This window comes from Salmo salar, chromosome 04 (genome assembly GCF_965601325.2).
Source record: "Salmo salar chromosome 04, fSalSal1, whole genome shotgun sequence".
NCBI classification, from domain to species: domain Eukaryota; kingdom Metazoa; phylum Chordata; class Actinopteri; order Salmoniformes; family Salmonidae; genus Salmo; species Salmo salar.
The window spans coordinates 35,231,753-35,249,004 of record NC_138294.1 but is presented as its reverse complement, the minus strand read 5'-3'; the positions used below and the strand labels follow the sequence as shown (position 1 = coordinate 35,249,004).

The following is a 17,252-nucleotide window of genomic DNA, read 5'->3' as shown; positions in this document are numbered from 1 at the left end:
GAGGGGTGGACAGCGGTATGGGTTGTGGTGTTGGTTGGAGTGAAGTTGATGGGGTTGTGGGAACACCCCCTCTTTCCCATTGCTCCATGGTGAGCAGCACACGATCCATGGCTGTGCCAAGATGTTGGAACATCGTCGCGTGCTGCTGGACCCATTCCTCCACCGGTACCAGAGGACTGGGTGCACCTGCTGACTCCATAAAAAAGTGGTGCGTGATTCTGTCAGGTGTCAGTTGTGCAGAGATGAGGATGGAGTCAGGAGCAGGACACAGAACTGAGTAAAATAACGTACTTTACTCTGGAAAATAATCAACCAAATAAATCCACGCACAAAACCCTAACACAAAAGACTAACACAAACCAGGAAACAATCACGCACAAAACATAATGAGAACCAGAGGGTTAAATAGGGAAATAATAATAACGTAATGGGAACCAGGTGTGAACAATCAAGACATAACAAATCGAAAAAGAAACGTGGATCGGTGGCAGCTAGAAAGCCGGTGAAGACGACCACCGAACGCCGCCCGAACAATGAGAGGCATCAACTCCGGTGGAAGTCGTGACACCCACCAATCAATATAATCTTAAACATTACAATTTCTAAAATAGAAAACTGATTCCACATCACCACTCCTACTCTAAGACGCTTTGCGAATACTTTACTTTGAAAGTATAGGGTAAATTGAAAACAACTCAGAAATACATTTTTTCTTTCTTTAGAATTCACTAAAACAAGCACCATCAAGTAGGCCTACCAATTGTGTATAATTATTTAAAGTAAGTACCAGAAAGTATTGTTACCACATCATTTTCTAGTAAACACCAGGTAACTAGTGGAAAGTAAAGTGCAACTCAAAGCAAGTGATTGATTCCTTAGAAGCACTGATAAACTATAATACCAGATAACTCATTTGGGGCCAGATTCAAATTTAGGAAATGTATGCCTTCCCTACGCTCGCCTTCCCTACGCTCGCCTTCCCTACGCTCGCCTTCCCTACGCTCGCCTTCCCTACGCTCGCCTTCCCTACGCTCGCCTTCCCTACGCTCGCCTTCCCTACGCACTTCTCAGTAGTTGATGTAGGTGCGTAACAGGCTTTGCAGGCGTGGTCCCCCTGCGCGTGCTGAATAAATGTAATTCAACCACTGAAAACTCTCCCACTTGCTGGCCAACAGATTTTCTCCTGGAGTTTTCATTCAATATGGTTTTCAGTACATTTATCTAAAGCCATCCCTTTAAAGTTAGGCGTACATTTAATTTGAATTTTCTCCACAGAGTATACTACAATATATGGAGAAAATGGTTCAGAATATTAGGGATCAATGAAAGAAAGTCATGTAGGCCTAAATACAAGCATATTCGTCTACTTTTCAGCACCAATTGGTAGATTTAAAAATACTCTGATCTTGTATGTTATCTATTTAGCGTTAGGAAAGTATTCATGAATATATATTTTTTTTTAAAGGTTTGGAGAGACTTTACGTACTAAATATATTGGTGAATCAAAATTACAGTGGTTTGATTCAAAGTGTACAATGGGGGTTGAACAGTAGTGCTATAAATCTACCCTAATAATACCCACTAATCATGGAACTGTGGTGACATCATTCTAGTCGTCATGAACTCAGCGCCAGGCAAACAAATTTATACTGCTACATATGTAGGCTACATGTCCCAAATGACTGCAGAACTTGTAATACATTAGCCTAATATGAGCAACTATTGCTAGCGATCCTCAGGAACAACCACACAAATGTGACAGAGGAAAGAAAGGTAATCTAAGTGTGTAATGGAATGATGCAAAATGTAAGGAAATGAACACTAAACTGACAGTTATGAATGTACAATATGTGGGTATAACTGATGGTGGCTACCGAACGTGGCTAATTGTTTAACATGATACCGTTTTTTGTTATACATTGAAAAGTTGAGGCAAAAATTAAAACATACTAGAAATCACAAATCAACTCCGTGGGTTTTCCCCTTTATTGTAATTTGCGCATGGCTACAGAAGCCTAGAACTTAGGGCTCCAATTTTCATCCTTGCGATTAATAAGGCCAGCATTTCATCAACTTCACCGTGGAAAAGTTGATATGTGACCCGATTCAGGAAACTAAGCATATGTCGTGACTTCACAGGAGAGCTGTTTGAATGTAAATATATATATTTTTTTATCTAAATGCATTTTTTGGCAGAAATGCCTTCGTGAACATGTGAACATTCATGTGCCTTAATAACAAACTTGTATGCCATCTGTATATACGAAAACAATTGCTAAATTACGAGCCTTGTTGGTTAAGTCGCAGAAAAAGTTAGCAACCTTCCCACTAGCCATTATTGGCTGAGATAATGAGTGGGCTGAACATGCCGAGAGAGGAGTTCGGATTGGTCTGCCATATTGAAGGCGTTTGTCTATTTGAGCTCGTCAGTCTGTGTTGGTAATCCTGTCGAACACCGCTTTTAAAAAAATGTATTGTGTAGTGGAGTTGCATAAGTGTTGCTCTCCATTTTCTGGAGGATCAAGTTTTGAAATCAGTGGAATTAGAGGATGATAGTTAAAGAGATGGAGAGAACACCTGTCTCTGGATTACATCTTTAAAACTAAGGGCAACCGTGGTATGGCATTCCTAACAGGGAGACGCATAACATGATGCATGTTGATGTATACAGGTAAGATAGTCTAGCGTTAGCTAGCTACATTTTCAAATATAACAGGTTTCTAATTTTGACAGAAAGTGGTTTCATTTGAAGTTAGGCTTGCTCCCTATCTGACGTTATTATTTATTTCCCAGAGCCATTTTCTTTTCTAGTTAAAGCCTAATGTTAGCTAGCTAACACTGGACCTGGTTGGTTAGCTCCCAGCACTGTGGCATTGTTGCCACTTTGTTCATTGTTGTTTAACTAGCTAATGCTATCTGGCTAGCTCGTTAGCTAACGTTACGTGACGTGGGTGATCTTAAACTTTGTTTACCTAGCAAGGTTCATTGTTTACCTAGCTAGATGTCTTAAGATAAAGTGTACTGTTAGCTAGCTAACATTAGCTGACTGGCTCCCTAGCCGACATTATTATTTGTTTCCTAGAGCTGTTTGCTTTTCTAGTTAGAGGCTAATGTTAGGCATTGTTGGCACTTTGTTCATTATTGTTTAACTAGCTAACATTAGCTGGCTGGCTCGTTAGCTAACGTTATGTGACATGTGTGGTCTTAAACGTTGTTTACCTAGCTAGGTTCATTGTTTACCTGGCTAGCTAACTATATGTCTTTAGCTAAAGTGTACTGTTAGCTAGCTAGTTAACGTTAGCTGGCTGGCTCCCTAGCAGACGTTATTATTAGTTTCCTAGAGCTGTTTGCTTTTCTAGTTAGAGGCTAATGTTAGGCATTGTTGGCACTTTGTTCATTATTGTTTAACTAGCTAACGTTAGCTGGCTGGCTCGTTAGCTAACGTTATGTGACATGTGTGGTCTTAAACGTTGTTTACCTAGCTAGGTTCATTGTTTACCTGGCTAGCTAACTATATGTCTTTAGCTAAAGTGTACTGTTAGCTAGCTAGTTAACGTTAGCTGGATGGCTCCCTAGCAGACGTTATTATTAGTTTCCCAGAGCTGTTTGCTTTTCTAGTTAGAGTCTAATGTTAGGCAGTGTTGGCACTTTGTTCATTGTTGTTTAACTAGCTAACATTAGCTGGCTGGCTTGTTAGCTAACATTATGTGATGTGTGTACAACACTCATTGAATACGGCCGGTGTCAGTAAACGTCTGCAAAAAAGGGTAATGAAATTGTTGCCAGTAGAGCTGATTAGGCTGTTTTCATGTTATCAAGAGGTAAACAAATCATCGGCCAGAGCGTCAAGTGTGCAATCCGAGATCGAAACAAGATGGGTGGGGCAAAATCTTAAGAGGGTGTGAACGATGCTGAATGGGTGTAGACAAAGAAGAGCTCTTCGCTAAACATTCAAAGGCCATTTTCTCAAAAGTTAGTTTACAAGTTGATCAATTTTCAAAGCAGAATTACTTTCCCATTGTTCCTCAAATGCAGTGTATGATATAGCATTTTGTAGCTCTGAATCTCTACTTTTATCCAATGTAAAAAACACCATTTCACATTTTGCTAAATAAGACCAAATCCAGGTGGTGAGTCACATATTCTTCAGTTAGGTGCCATATGACTGTAATTTCTATCGGAAAAAAATTAAGTAGATTTTATTCCACTTGGAACCAACAGGTTGCTCAACCTTATTCATTGTTTCAATCAGCCAGTGGTCCATGGAATAATGATCAGCTTAGCCTGCATGAGGGCACTGTTAAGAGCACAATTGTTCAGGTCACCTTTATGTGACAAGTGTCAAACCCTGAGAATAAACTTATAAACACACACTCGTCTCGTACTATGGAAATAGCCCGCCAGTGTGTAATGCAGAGAAAGGGAACTGTCTATCCCGGACCACAAGTCCAACCAGAGCCCACCTAGAGTCGAATTACCCCTGGGGTGTCTCGTAAAACTAGCAGTGTCAATTAGCGCCATTTGTTACGGGCACAACTCAAACACGCTGGCCGACATGATGTAGTACATCAAATCATCTGCACAAAACCACATGCCTCTAAACGCTGGGCTGGCCCACATCCATGGGCTCAAACATTGACGACATCGGTCTTGTACTAGAAATGCATTCATTTGAGAGTTCTGAACATGGCATGTGTGTAAATGTAATATTAATCAAAAAGCCCTTTTGATTGAGCTTTATATAATTGCACACAGATTACCAGATATTTACTACAAAATGTTATTGTTAGATGGTACTTATGGTACATAGCAATAACCTATGAATTACACGTCTGTTACTTAGCCTGTTAAACTCTGAGCAGTTGTTTTGGGCCCTGTAAATTTTTTTTTGTTGAAAATAGAAAGTGACATATCATTTGAAAGCTACAGCCCTTGTCTTTTTGGGAATTGAACTCAAATCTTACTGCTGGCAATGTCATAAGAAACCCTCCGTGACACCCCTACCCCTACCTCTCCCCGTAAAGGCCATAAATCATGACCTATATTCGTAGTATTCAATGTAGTTCAAGTTCAAAACTGCAAACATTTAGTATGCATGGAAAGGGTATACCTTGATGTTCATTGTAAAGCAATGCATTTCCTTCTCCAACCACATTACCTTGTATGCATTCTCCACATGTGCCGTTGATCTGTCTCAATTGTTTTACAATAGGGAAAGTGAATTGGAAAATAAGTTAGACATTTCTTCACCTGTCTGTATCTTATTTCAATAAACAATCTCGATACCTTGAAAGGCCTGATTGCTAGGGTGAATTTAAGATGTCAGGCTTGAAAATCCATTCAGCCATTTTGGCACAGTGACTCACTACCCAAACCAGACACAACTGGTTTAATGTGGCCAAGAGACATCATATGATCACCTACTGCTATCTAGTGCAGGGGTTCCCAAATGTTTTCACTCAGGCCCCCCTTCCAGCACAGGGGAACATCCCGTGCCCCCTATGCGCGTGCCATATCTATTTCTATGGGCACAAGCACTGTTCATGACATACTGTAAACTGTTCACACCGATCTTGTTGGCGGAGAGAACATTTTGCAGGTTTAAAATCTTATTTTATGCAATTCAACACATTTTGTCAAGCGGTGTAGAGAACATGTTGCAGTTTTAAAGCAAATTATCTTGCAATTCTATAAATTTTGCCATGTCTAATGTCTATTCATGTGAAATATGAGTTACTCGATCATTACAACAAAATCTATGGGCTAAAAAACCTAGCAAAAAAACTTTAGTTGACATGGGCTAGTTTGATCTTCTCACGTCCTGACCAGTATAGAGTATATTTGGTTATTGTAGTTTGGTCAGGACGTGGCAGAGGGTAGCTGATGTATGTATTATGGGGTTTGTCACTGGTCTATGTCTGTGTTTCTATGTCTAGTTGATTGGGGTTGGACTCTCAATTGAAGGCAGGTGCGTGGAGTTGCCTTTGATTGGGAGTCCTATATAGTAGGGTGTGTTTGTCTTTGTTTTTCGTGGGTAGTTGTTTGAGAGCACTGCTTTTTGTTGAGCCTGCTTTCACTGTTTCATGTCGCTAGTTTGTTTATTGTTTTCTTCCGTGGTGTTCGCATTATTTTATAAATAAATATGTTGAGCACGAAACCCGCTGCGCATTGGTCCCTTTCTCTCTACGACGACAATCGTGACAGAACTACCCACCAAACAAGGACCAAGCAGCGGAGGAAGGAGCAGCACCAGGAGAGCAGCATGATGGACTCATGGACGTGGGAACAAATACTGGACGGAGAGGGACCATGGACACAGGCTGGGGAGTATCGCCTCCCGCAGTGGGAGATTGAAGCGGCGAGAGCGGAGAGGCGATGGTATGAGGAGAGAGAGCGCAACAGGCACGAGAGGCAGCCCCAAGATTTTTTTGGGGGGGGGGCACACGGGACAGTCGGCGGTGCCGAGGTCGGAACCAGAGCCAGTCGGGTTGACGTTGGAGGTGAGAGAAGGGTGCGAAGCAGAGACGGTGAAGGAGTTGATGGGGAGATTGGAGGAGAGAGAGATGCTGGTTTGGTGCATATGGCACGGCATTCATCCTACGGAGCGTGTCAGTGAATTGATGTCACCTGAGTCAGTTCTCCATACTCGTCCTGAGGTGCGTCTGGCTGTCTGTTGAAGACTGTGCCTGCGCCCAGAAACAGGCCTCCTGCATGTCTTCCCAGCCCTGCACGTCCTGTGCCTACGCCCAGAACCAGGCCTCCTGCATGTCTTCCCATCCTGGTCAAGCCCGTGCCTCCTCCTCGGACCAGTCCTCCAGTGGGTTTCCCCATCTTGGTTAAGCCTGTGCCTCCTCCTCGGGCCAGGCCTCCAGTGGGTCTCCCCATCCTGGTCTGTCCTGTGCCTGCTCCACGGACCAGGCCTCCAGTGGGTCTTCCCATCCTGGTCAGTCCTGTGCCTCCTCCTAGGACCAGGCCACCAGTGGGTCTCCCCATCCTGGTCCGTCCTGTGCCACCTCCCAGGACAAGGCCTCCAGTGGGTCTCGCCAGTCCGGAGCCGCCAGAGCTGCCCGCCAGTCCGGAGCCGCCAGAGCCGCCCGCCAGTCAGGAGTCGCCAGAGCCGCCCGCCAGTCAGGAGCCGCCAGAGCCGCCCGCCAGTCAGGAGTCGCCAGAGCCGCCCGCCAGTCAGGAGCAGCCAGAGCCGCCTGTCTGCCCGGAGCTGCCAGAGCCGCCCGTCTGCCCGGAGCTGCCAGAGTGGCCCGTCTGTCCGGAGCTGCCAGAGCGGCCCGTCTGTCCGGAGCTGCCAGAGCGGCCCGTCTGTCCGGAGCTGCCAGAGCGGCCCGCCGTTAAGGATCTGCCAGAGCGGCCCGCCATGCCGGATCTGCCAGAGCGGCCCGCCGTGCCGGATCTGCCAGAGTGGCCCGCCGTGCCGGATCTGCCAGAGTGGCCCGCCGTGCCGGATCTGCCAGAGTGGCCCGCCGCGCCGGATCTGCCAGAGTGGCCCGCCAGCCGGGCGCAGCCATCGCCGCCCGCCAGCCGGGCGCAGCCAGGGTCGCCCGCCAGCCAAGCGCAGCAAGGGTCGTCAGCCAGCCGGGCGCAGTCATCGCCGCCCGCCAGCCGGGCGCAGCAAGAGACACCAACCAGCCAGTTGCGGCAAGAATCGCCCGCCAGTCGGGCGAGGTCAGGGGCGCCACTTAAGTGGACTACGTCAGGGATGGAGCGGAGTCCATGTCCCGCACCTGAGCCGCCTCCCATATAGGTGGGTTGGGGAGGGGGGGTGTAGCACTGTCCCGTCGTTGACGGCAGTCACCCTCCCTTCCCTCCCTTTTTGTTTAGGGGATTTTTCTGGTTGTTTTGGGGTTTTTCTGTGTTTTGTGTAGGTGCATTCTGGGGTCTGCACCTTTGGAGGGGGGGGGTACTGTCACGTCCTGACCAGTATATATTTGGTTATTGTAGTTTGGTCAGGACGTGGCAGAGGGTAGTTGATGTATGTATTATGGGGTTTGTCACTGGTCTATGTCTGTGTTTCTATGTCTAGTTGATTGGGGTTGGACTCTCAATTGAAGGCAGGTGTGTGGAGTTGCCTTTGATTGGGAGTCCTATATAGTAGGGTGTGTTTGTCTTTGTTTTTCGTGGGTAGTTGTTTGAGAGCACTGCTTTTGTTGAGCCTGCTTTCACTGTTTCATGTCGCTAGTTTGTTTATTGTTTTCTTCCGTGGTGTTCGCATTATTTTATAAATAAATATGTTGAGCACGAAACCCGCTGCGCATTGGTCCCTTTCTCTCTACGACGACAATCGTGACAGATCTGGACATTTCTGGAAAGTTATAAATAACTATCTAAGGTATGCAATGATTGATATGACAAGAGGATTCTACTAGTGCATTCTACTGTTACAACATTCAAAATCTCGAGCTATGTAGTAGTCACATTGACACTTTTATCAGAATCCCTCAGTTCTTACCTTTCTAACAGTACTAAGCATGTGTTTGTAGGACATAGTTTTGGAACCGAAATGTACTTTGTGTGGATAGTATACAATATTATGCATTGTTTAGAAAATGCCACCAGAGGGCATCAGAGTTTAAGACACCTGGTACCACGTAGACACCTGCTACCAGATAGTTACCAATTTTGTTTACTTATTTGAAGTAATTACCAGAAAGTACCCATTGTTACCATATCATTTCTTAGTAAATACCAGCTAAATACCAATGGAGACAGCAATGTAAAATGTAAAAAAATTCAGGGGACTTATAGCATAAGAAAAGTGTAAAAAAGTGCCAAGTCAATCTGGTCTCATCATTCATTATACTAATTCATAATATCTAACATTCCTCATTCATCTTAAAGTTCCAAGTAGATGGGAGGGCGGGGGGGGGGGGGGGGCATGGCACTTTTAATACTAATGCAATAATGGTGCGTTAATTAGTCTTTCTGAAAGGCTTCATGAAAACTCGCAAGCCCACTTACCAATTTTTTTTTTATTACAATATCAATTTAAAAAATAAATACTCCCCTGCAATTAGTATATGTTACGAATTCCAATTCGTACAATATGTTATGAATTTGGAAGTGCTTAAGATTTCGTTCAATATCTTTAACCAAATTGTACATTTCTTCATTTCTTCACACTAATCTCAAACCAAATCTTAACTATTATTTCTCATAAGGCTCATAAGGCCCGATTCCGACCCAAGTTAAGTGCACATAAATGCACCATAATTCCGTTTATATGCACTTTTCTCTCTATTCTGACCTTGAACTTAAGCATGAGAATGGCATGCTATTCACCTGCTATTCATTCGGGGTGGAGATCTAAGAAATGAAGGTGTGGTGGCGGTGTGTTTACAGATACATCGTATTTTGACCTTGACTTAATTCTCTCATAATTCCACCACCTTTACGGGCACGGAAACCATGAATAAGGTTGAGCGATCCTGATGGTTCCAAGTGGAAAAAGCATCTACTTTATATTTTCCAATAGAAATAACAGCATTCTCATGCACTGTAATTTACAACTTGATATAGCTAGGTAAATTAGTAACCCATTTGAATAAGGGAATTGTAAATATAAATTACACTTGTTTTAGATCTATTTTACTTTATAATCGCTGGAGACAAATGTGACACCTGTCATATGACAGCAAACTGAAGTATATCAACATATCAACTTTCGCACAGTAATGTTTTTGAAATGCTGTGCCATTATGCAGAATTGAAATTTTACAGCCTTTTAACTTGCAGGGATGGGCACTCTTGAATGTCTGAGTTACCCTGGCTTTCTCTGTTTCCTATTTCTATCACGTTAAATATTTAGCCACTGTCAGTATCGACCGTCAGTAACCGCACATATTCAACTGTTAATTTACTGTTAGTTCCCTTCAGTTGGGAAAGCCTACATTATCATTCCATTTAATTACGTTGTTTCATTTAACTTCATTTGCTTCCTCTGTAAACGCCGTCATGGCGGGGTGGTTGTTGCTGAGGATCATTAGTCACAGTTGATAATGTAAAAAAAAGACATGTAGGCTAATTCAAATATTATGGAGTGGAGCACAGACAAAGCCATAACAGTTTGAACCCAATGCCTGGCACAGTACTTGGCCGTGTCATTACACAGTTCCATGGTTAGTGCAGGCAATAGACTAGGGTATAGCCTACTATTGTACACTATTCTCCATATGATAATTATATGTACACTAATATTCCAACATTATCATGGGTCGAAGAACTGAATTTGGCCATTTTCAGAATTAAAGCTACAATATGTAACTTTTTGGGTGATCTGACCAAATTCACATAACTATGTGTGTAACATATCTGTCATTCTCATTGAAAGCAAGTCTAAGAAACATTATATATGTTTTATGTGTGCTATATCTATGCTTCCAGTTCATAAGTTTCATTTTTGCGTCTTTTACTTCAGTTTTTTTACACCAGTTTCAAACAGCTGAAAATACTTTTGGTACTGGAAAAAAATATTTCACAGTGGTACAATGATTCTCTACACTATACTTGCTTGTTTTGTCACATAAACTAAAATTAGGCGAACTCTTAGAATTTTGCAACCAGGAAATGCAACCTGGTCTCAGAGAATTTCATATTATTCTGTACGTAAATCTGAGTCACTCCACTTAGTATGATATGTTATGTTTCATATGGTCTGTATTAATTTGTGGATGTCCATCCCCCATTACGTATGATGTGTTACAAATTACAATTCATAGTATATGTTATGAATTGCAGAACGTACAATATGTTACGAATTTGCAAACTAATGATAGGGTTAAGGTTAGGGTTAGGGGAAGAGTTAGCTAAAAGGGTTAAAGTTAGGTTAGGGGAAGGGCTAGCTAACATGTTAAGTAGTTGAAAAGTAGATACAAAGTAGTAAGTAGTTGAAAATATGCTAAATAGCTAAAATTCTAAAGTTGTCCTTTGGGTTGCTAAACATTCGCGTTATACGCCCACCCATCCACCCCGACAACAACCCTACTTTAGTTTTTGCCTAAACTAACCATCTATCTTATGTAACCATACCAAACGTAACATATCATACTAAATGGAGTATCTCGGATTTACATACAGAATGATACGAAATGCTTTGAGACCAGGTTGGGAAATGGCGGAGCATCTTTAATCAAACCATAGTTTTCTTTATTTTGTGAGTAAAGGATCTCCAAACCTGTTTTTTTGATTCATAAATACTTTCCTAAAACTAAATAATCTAAAGAACAGAGTATTTTTTCATCTACGAATTGGTGCTGAAATGGAGACGATATGCATATAGCCTATTGAGATGGCTTTCTTTCATTGATCCCTAATATTCTGAACCCCTCTATATATTCTATTGAGTGTCGTTAAAATTCTAACTAAAAGGAACACTGTATTTAAAGGGATGGCTTAAGATAAATGACCTAAAAACCCTATTGAATGAAAACTCCACGAGAAAATCTGTTGGCCGTCAAAAAGTGGATTTTAAACAAAGACACTATGTAAACATTTTAATGGCATGTTTGGTGGTATTCCAATACAGAGTGGGGTCTTTGCATGTTGTCAATATAATATATCTATACGAGTTATTTAAGGTTGTATTCCAGCCACAGACTGTACAGCTTTGAAGTGGTACAAGCATGAGTGAGAAGGAAACACTCAATGTGACTCACTGTGTATATTCCCTTAGTGGTTATCGATGCTCCACCACGAAGCTCATGGTCGTCCCATCAAAGGAGGGTGGTGCGATGATTCTCGGGCATTGCTGCGACATGATGCTGATGACCGCTGGTTTCCCTTCTGACGTCACCGCACTCCCCTGGGTGGTGACGTGGTGGCCCAAGATGACAGGCACTGACGCTGGCACTGACTCTCCCGTAGCACTGTAGTAGGGGCTCTCTGCCCCCATCATGTTACCCTCCTGCACCAGGGTGTATTTCCCTTGAGCCATCTCCCTGCTCTCGTCCTCTAATTGGGACACCATGTGGGTTGCAACCTGGGGTGCCATCACCGTCTGGGCAGTAAGTGTGGGTGAGAGGAACCCCGGGTAGATCATGTAGGTGGGTGCGTACACCCCTCCCGGGTTCAGCGCCAGGGGGGATACGGAGGTCACTGGCTGCGGCTGGGGCATAGGCATGGGCATGTCCACATACTGGCCCATCTCAGGGTCGAAGAGACACTGGGTGACTGGCTCAATCGGCGTGTCTACCAGGTAGTATTGTCCGTTGGTGGGATCAAAGAGCATCTTCCTCTGGGTAGGCTGGAAGGCGTCTCCCCCCGAAGGGGTGGTGAGCAAGGGGGCAATGGAGGGGGAGAAGCAGAACACCTGCGGCTGGGGGTTTCCTTGCTTGACCACTGGTAGAGAGTGGTGGTAGATGGTGGCGGTAGTGGGGGTATCCGGGGGCCGCGTCTCTATGACAACAGGGGACCGTTTGAGGGACTGGATATAATTATGCTTGTGTCTCTTGTTGTCGGTGATGCCAGGTTGACTGGCGGCAGGGCTGCTTGGGAATACCTGCTCTTGAATGGGCAGTTTCATTTGACCGACACTCCTGCCTTCTACAGGTATTGTTAAGTAGTTTTCAGTGTCTGGGTTGCCAGATTTGATGGGCTGTGGTGGAGTCTCTGTGGTGGGGCTGCTTTTGAACCTTCCCCTGTCCACAAGGGCTCGTTTTGGGGGGGATATTTTCAATGACAGTGGAGCTTTCGGGGTCTTAGAGCTAATGCTTTTCACCATAGAGGTTGCATGTGATGGAGAACAGGTTTGTGGCCCATTCCAGCTATTAGTGCTGCTGCTACTGACAGCTGTCTTAATGCTGTTCCCCAAATGGAACACGCTTTTGTTACTAAACGTTTTACTTTGTTGTGACTTGGTTTTAAAGGTGTCCTCTGTGAATGGGACATTGATTATTCTTAGACAACCTTTCTCTTCTTGAATGTTGCATGTTTCTGGCAACCTGTCTGTGTTTATCGCTGTACTAAGCCTCTCTCTGCCACCTGTTGCACCTTGCTCCTCGGGGCCACCATGCTCCTCTCTAGCAATAAGTGACAGAACATGACTGTCTGTAATAGGCCAGGGAGCCTGGCTCTTGCGCTTCCATTCATTTCTGTCAAAAACATAAAGCTGTTCCATTGTTTTAACGGCCGCCTTTAGTTTCTCTAATGCCACCTGTTTTGGTATTTTTGACTCCAGTTTGCGTTCACCTGCATCGACCATTTTTTCCTGCTTTTGTTTAGCCTCGGACTGATCTGTGTTGGGCTGTTTAGCGAAGCCAATTGGAGGTCTGCCTGTCGCCCTGTGCAGCGACGTGGGTTCATTTTTGGCACATTCTGGAGATGGTTTGGGGGATGACCTATCGTTCTCAATTTGTCTCCGCTTTGGAGCCTCGGTTACAAGCACATGCTGTTTAGTACTATTATTTGTATTTACAGACTGACATTTTATTACAATTGAAGAGGGGGGCGATTTCTTATCAGGTTCTTTCTTAGAAGCTTTATTATCTTTGCGTAATGAGGCAGCAGCAGTGGCGACTGCACCTTTACTCTCGCTGTTATCCACTGAGACTAAACGATATGAACTCTTGACCAATTTACGCACGTCTCTAACCTGATGAATTGGCGTCTGAAACTTGCACTTATTGTCCCTTATATCCCTAACCGTAAAGTGTGGCACTCTGTCTGACGCTGGCAGCACCTGACATTTGGAGTCACCTGCTGACTTTATTGGATAACTTATATTAGGGGTTAACAAGTTGTCAATATTTAGCGGATTGCATTTGTTTTCTTTTACGCTCCTCAGACGTATTTTTATCTCGGGTGCCTTTGACCCTTTCACGATTCCTGCATTGTTGTCAGGTCTAAACTTTCTCTCCCCGTACCCCCGTTGCTCTTTTTGCGCACCGACTAAATTACTGTCTGACACCTGTTCTTTCAATTTATTTTCTTTAGGGAGAAGCTGGGAACTTGGAACAAACAAGTGTGATAATTTAGTTAGCTTGCTACTTACAGCTCTGGAGTCTAACTCCCTTTCCCCCATATTATCAGTTGTCGAGGGTGTCCCATCTAAAATGGTACGAATTTCATGTTTCTCTTGGGGCTCTGGCTCACCATCCCTCCATGATTTGAATGCGCTGTTTTGGCTATGGCTCAGGGATCCTCTTGTGGGCTCGCATGCATCCTTTTGAAAATCTAATCGTGCCTCATTTATAGTCTGAAAGCTTTCTAATGCCTCAGTAAGCTCTTCTTTGGGGTCACACGAATTAGGTCTACGGTCCACAGCCCCTTGTTCATCAGAAGAATTGCTTGTGTATCCCGAACCCGATTCTGAGGTTTGACTATGCACGCCTTTCTCTGTATCCCTCTCTCTTACCCCATCTTGATCCTTGCATTGAAAGCATGGGGAGTGCGTGGGATGCGTGTCCCGTATTTCCCCCCTCTCCATCTTGCGCTCCTGTTCAAATTGCATTTTTTTGGATATTACATTTTTTAAGAGACTTGATGCAAAACTTGCCTTCTTATGTGTGCCTTCCATGCTATCACCCGCGTCAATGTGTTGGTAGCTCACTTCATATCCTGGCTCTGCTGGCAAGGTGCCGGGAACTTCATCCATGGAACGTGCTCCTGACGCATTTTCTGAATATTTGGGAGGCTTCCCGCGTTCAGGTGACCCCGCTTCAACATTACAGCGAAAATCCAATGTCTTTGTCAAAGTGATAACCTCCCTGCCTGGTTCAAATGGGCCTGTAAGCTCTACATTTTGGGTAGAGGAAGATGCATGTTGTGGACTAGATCTTTTTGTATTCAAAGAAAACATATTTGTTTGGGGACCTTTCTTACTGCTTATGGCAATACCATTTATACTCTTATAGTCTGCGTTCTTGCTCATTTCAAAAGTTGCAGTTGCACTCTTATGGGCGATTACATTTTGGTCTCTGCCCTGTGACATGTTACCATATTTAAGGTCAACGAAAGCTGACCACTTGTTTAAGCCAAGCCCATATTCTGACATTGAAGACTCACTTGAAGTGCTCAAATGTATAGCATCGAAATAGGGACATGCTAAACTCCTAAATGATTTGGCGGTTAAATTACGCACTTCTTTATCAGCGTCGTCCAGTTCACTTATCGAACTTGACGCACCGCTGGAATATTCGTTAACATCTTTCCCTCTTAATTTAGTTGCAAAGTGTTGACGTCCCGGGGCTGGGATAAAATATTGGGATCTATCGCACAAGGCTTCCGCTCTGGCGTCAGTGCTTGTAAAGAAGAAGTGGCTCCTGTCTCCCACATTCTTGGTATGATAACAAATGTTTTCATTCTCAATGATATTGTTATAGTCCTTTATCGCTCTGGATGAGGTCTTGATTGACAGGTGAATTTGCCCCGCCGAATTCCCACTACCGTTTTGGTTTTTACAAATGCTTTCATCTGAGCTGGGGCATTTGTCAGAGTCACAAAACTCACTCTCAGTGCTGACAACTGCACAACCAGCAACACTTTGGTGCACATTATTATATTGCGCCTTACTGCTTTTCACTTTCGCCTGGCTCCTACCATCTACCAGGCCTATCAAAGTCCCCTTTGTTGTTTCATCGCTTTCAAAAGAGGCATAATCCACAAATGAATAAACCAGATTATCGTCCTCAATATCCCAACAGCTTCCCCGTCCCAAATCATAATCGACATCATGGTCAAGCTCTGTCAGTTGGATTTCGTGCGTTGTAATGTAGTGCGATTCGTCTATTTCGGTATCAGGCGCACAATGGTCCGACAATACTACGCTCTCACAGTCGTCCGATTCGGTTTTACTGTTCAAATACATGTCTGTGTATTGTAACTCCTCACACTCGCTGGGGACATTATAATCACGAGGCACAATTTCGCTCTGGAGTTCTGTCATATTGTCATTCTCCAAGTCCACATTGCTGTTAAATTCTGTCAAATACGTGTCCATGGGGGGATCTTCCGATACAGGCCTATCTGCTGACTTGTCCTTCGATTCTTCCTCATAGATTTTATCCACATTGTCATCAATCTCGCGAATCCAGGGGCTCCTCTCTCCGGACGTATCACTGTTGCATTTGAATACCGCCAGTTGGTTACCATCACCGGTAAAAGCCACTTTAACAGTTTTTGTGACCTCTGATTTCATATCAATTAAGTCATCCAAATCAACATAATTGGATTCGTCACTTTTTGTTTTAGGGTTGCACTTGTCCTTGTCTTTATTTCCAGGGAGCAGCTTTCCATAAGGTCCGGTGTTGTCTCGGTAAGTGAGAGTTTTCTCAACTGCTTCCATTTGTGCCGTTTCTTACTGCCAGAAATGCTCTTATCCTGACACAGGACGGAAAACTCTGTGCGAGGGAGAGACTGGAGTGAAGGAGGGAGGGAGAGTGAGGGGGGGGGTCAGTCTAGTTGCCTTCGGAATCCCAAGTGCACGCTCTGTTGAATATTCTGCTGTCCGTTCTCAGCGCATGGAGCTGTTGCACTTCACCGCTTCTCTCGAAGACAGTTGTCTGTATAACACTCGAGTAACATTTCGGATGACATGTCAGCTACATTGGCAGAGGCTGGGGTCAAACCTTCGCCACAGCGTGCGCATTTAGGACTACATCCTAATCTCCTTGATGCTACTCTCTTTGATAAATAGCGGTGCACAATCAATTGCGCAGTTGATAGAGAGAGAGAGAGAGAGAGAGAGAGAGAGAGAGACGAATGACCATGTGGATTTAACGACCCTTATGGAATGCGCTTGAACATGATCTCCCCTGTCCCAAATTACAATAAATTATGCACAGCGACAGAATACCCAAAGTGTTACTGTATTTTCTAGTAAATATTTTGTGCGCCCATGCAGTCTATTAGATACTAAAACGTAAACATCAAAGCTCTATAGTGTTGCCTTAAATACTTGCATATGTGACAAATAGGCTATAAAAGATGACGGAATGGAAGACACGCTATTTTTATCAGCCGTGCATGGAGCTAAATCTCAGTGCCGCACAGCACAGCCACTCGCTGACTGCGTAGTAGGCATACTCTTTTTGAAAAATATTAGGTCCTAATTTAACTCCTAATTAAAATGTTTTAAAAAAGTATTTTCAAAATATGTTAAAGGGGTTTAACGCTACTGTAGCTTCCTCCCATTTTCAAGAGAATTGTCGCGTGTCAGCTTCTGTATGCTCAAAGGACATGGAATGTGCATCACCTTTCCTAGAACAGCCCATTTTCTTAGAAAACTGCAAAAACTTCTATCCAGATCT

The 17,252-nt window shown here is 43.8% G+C and overlaps 1 protein-coding gene across 2 annotated transcripts in view; it reads right to left on the bottom strand.

Moving 5' to 3' along the window:
• LOC106602714 (uncharacterized protein C4orf54) overlaps window positions 1–16,662 on the bottom strand; it is a 43,641-nt gene extending 26,979 nt beyond the window's left edge. For both annotated transcript variants that reach the window (XM_082974361.1, XM_014195514.3), the window contains exon 1: window positions 11,664–16,662. In XM_082974361.1, coding sequence (XP_082830487.1) covers window positions 11,684–16,288 — 4,605 coding nt within the window. In that variant the 5' untranslated portion in view covers window positions 16,289–16,662 and the 3' untranslated portion in view covers window positions 11,664–11,683. The remainder of the gene's footprint in view (window positions 1–11,663) is intronic.
• Window positions 16,663–17,252: the final 590 nt, after the last annotated feature.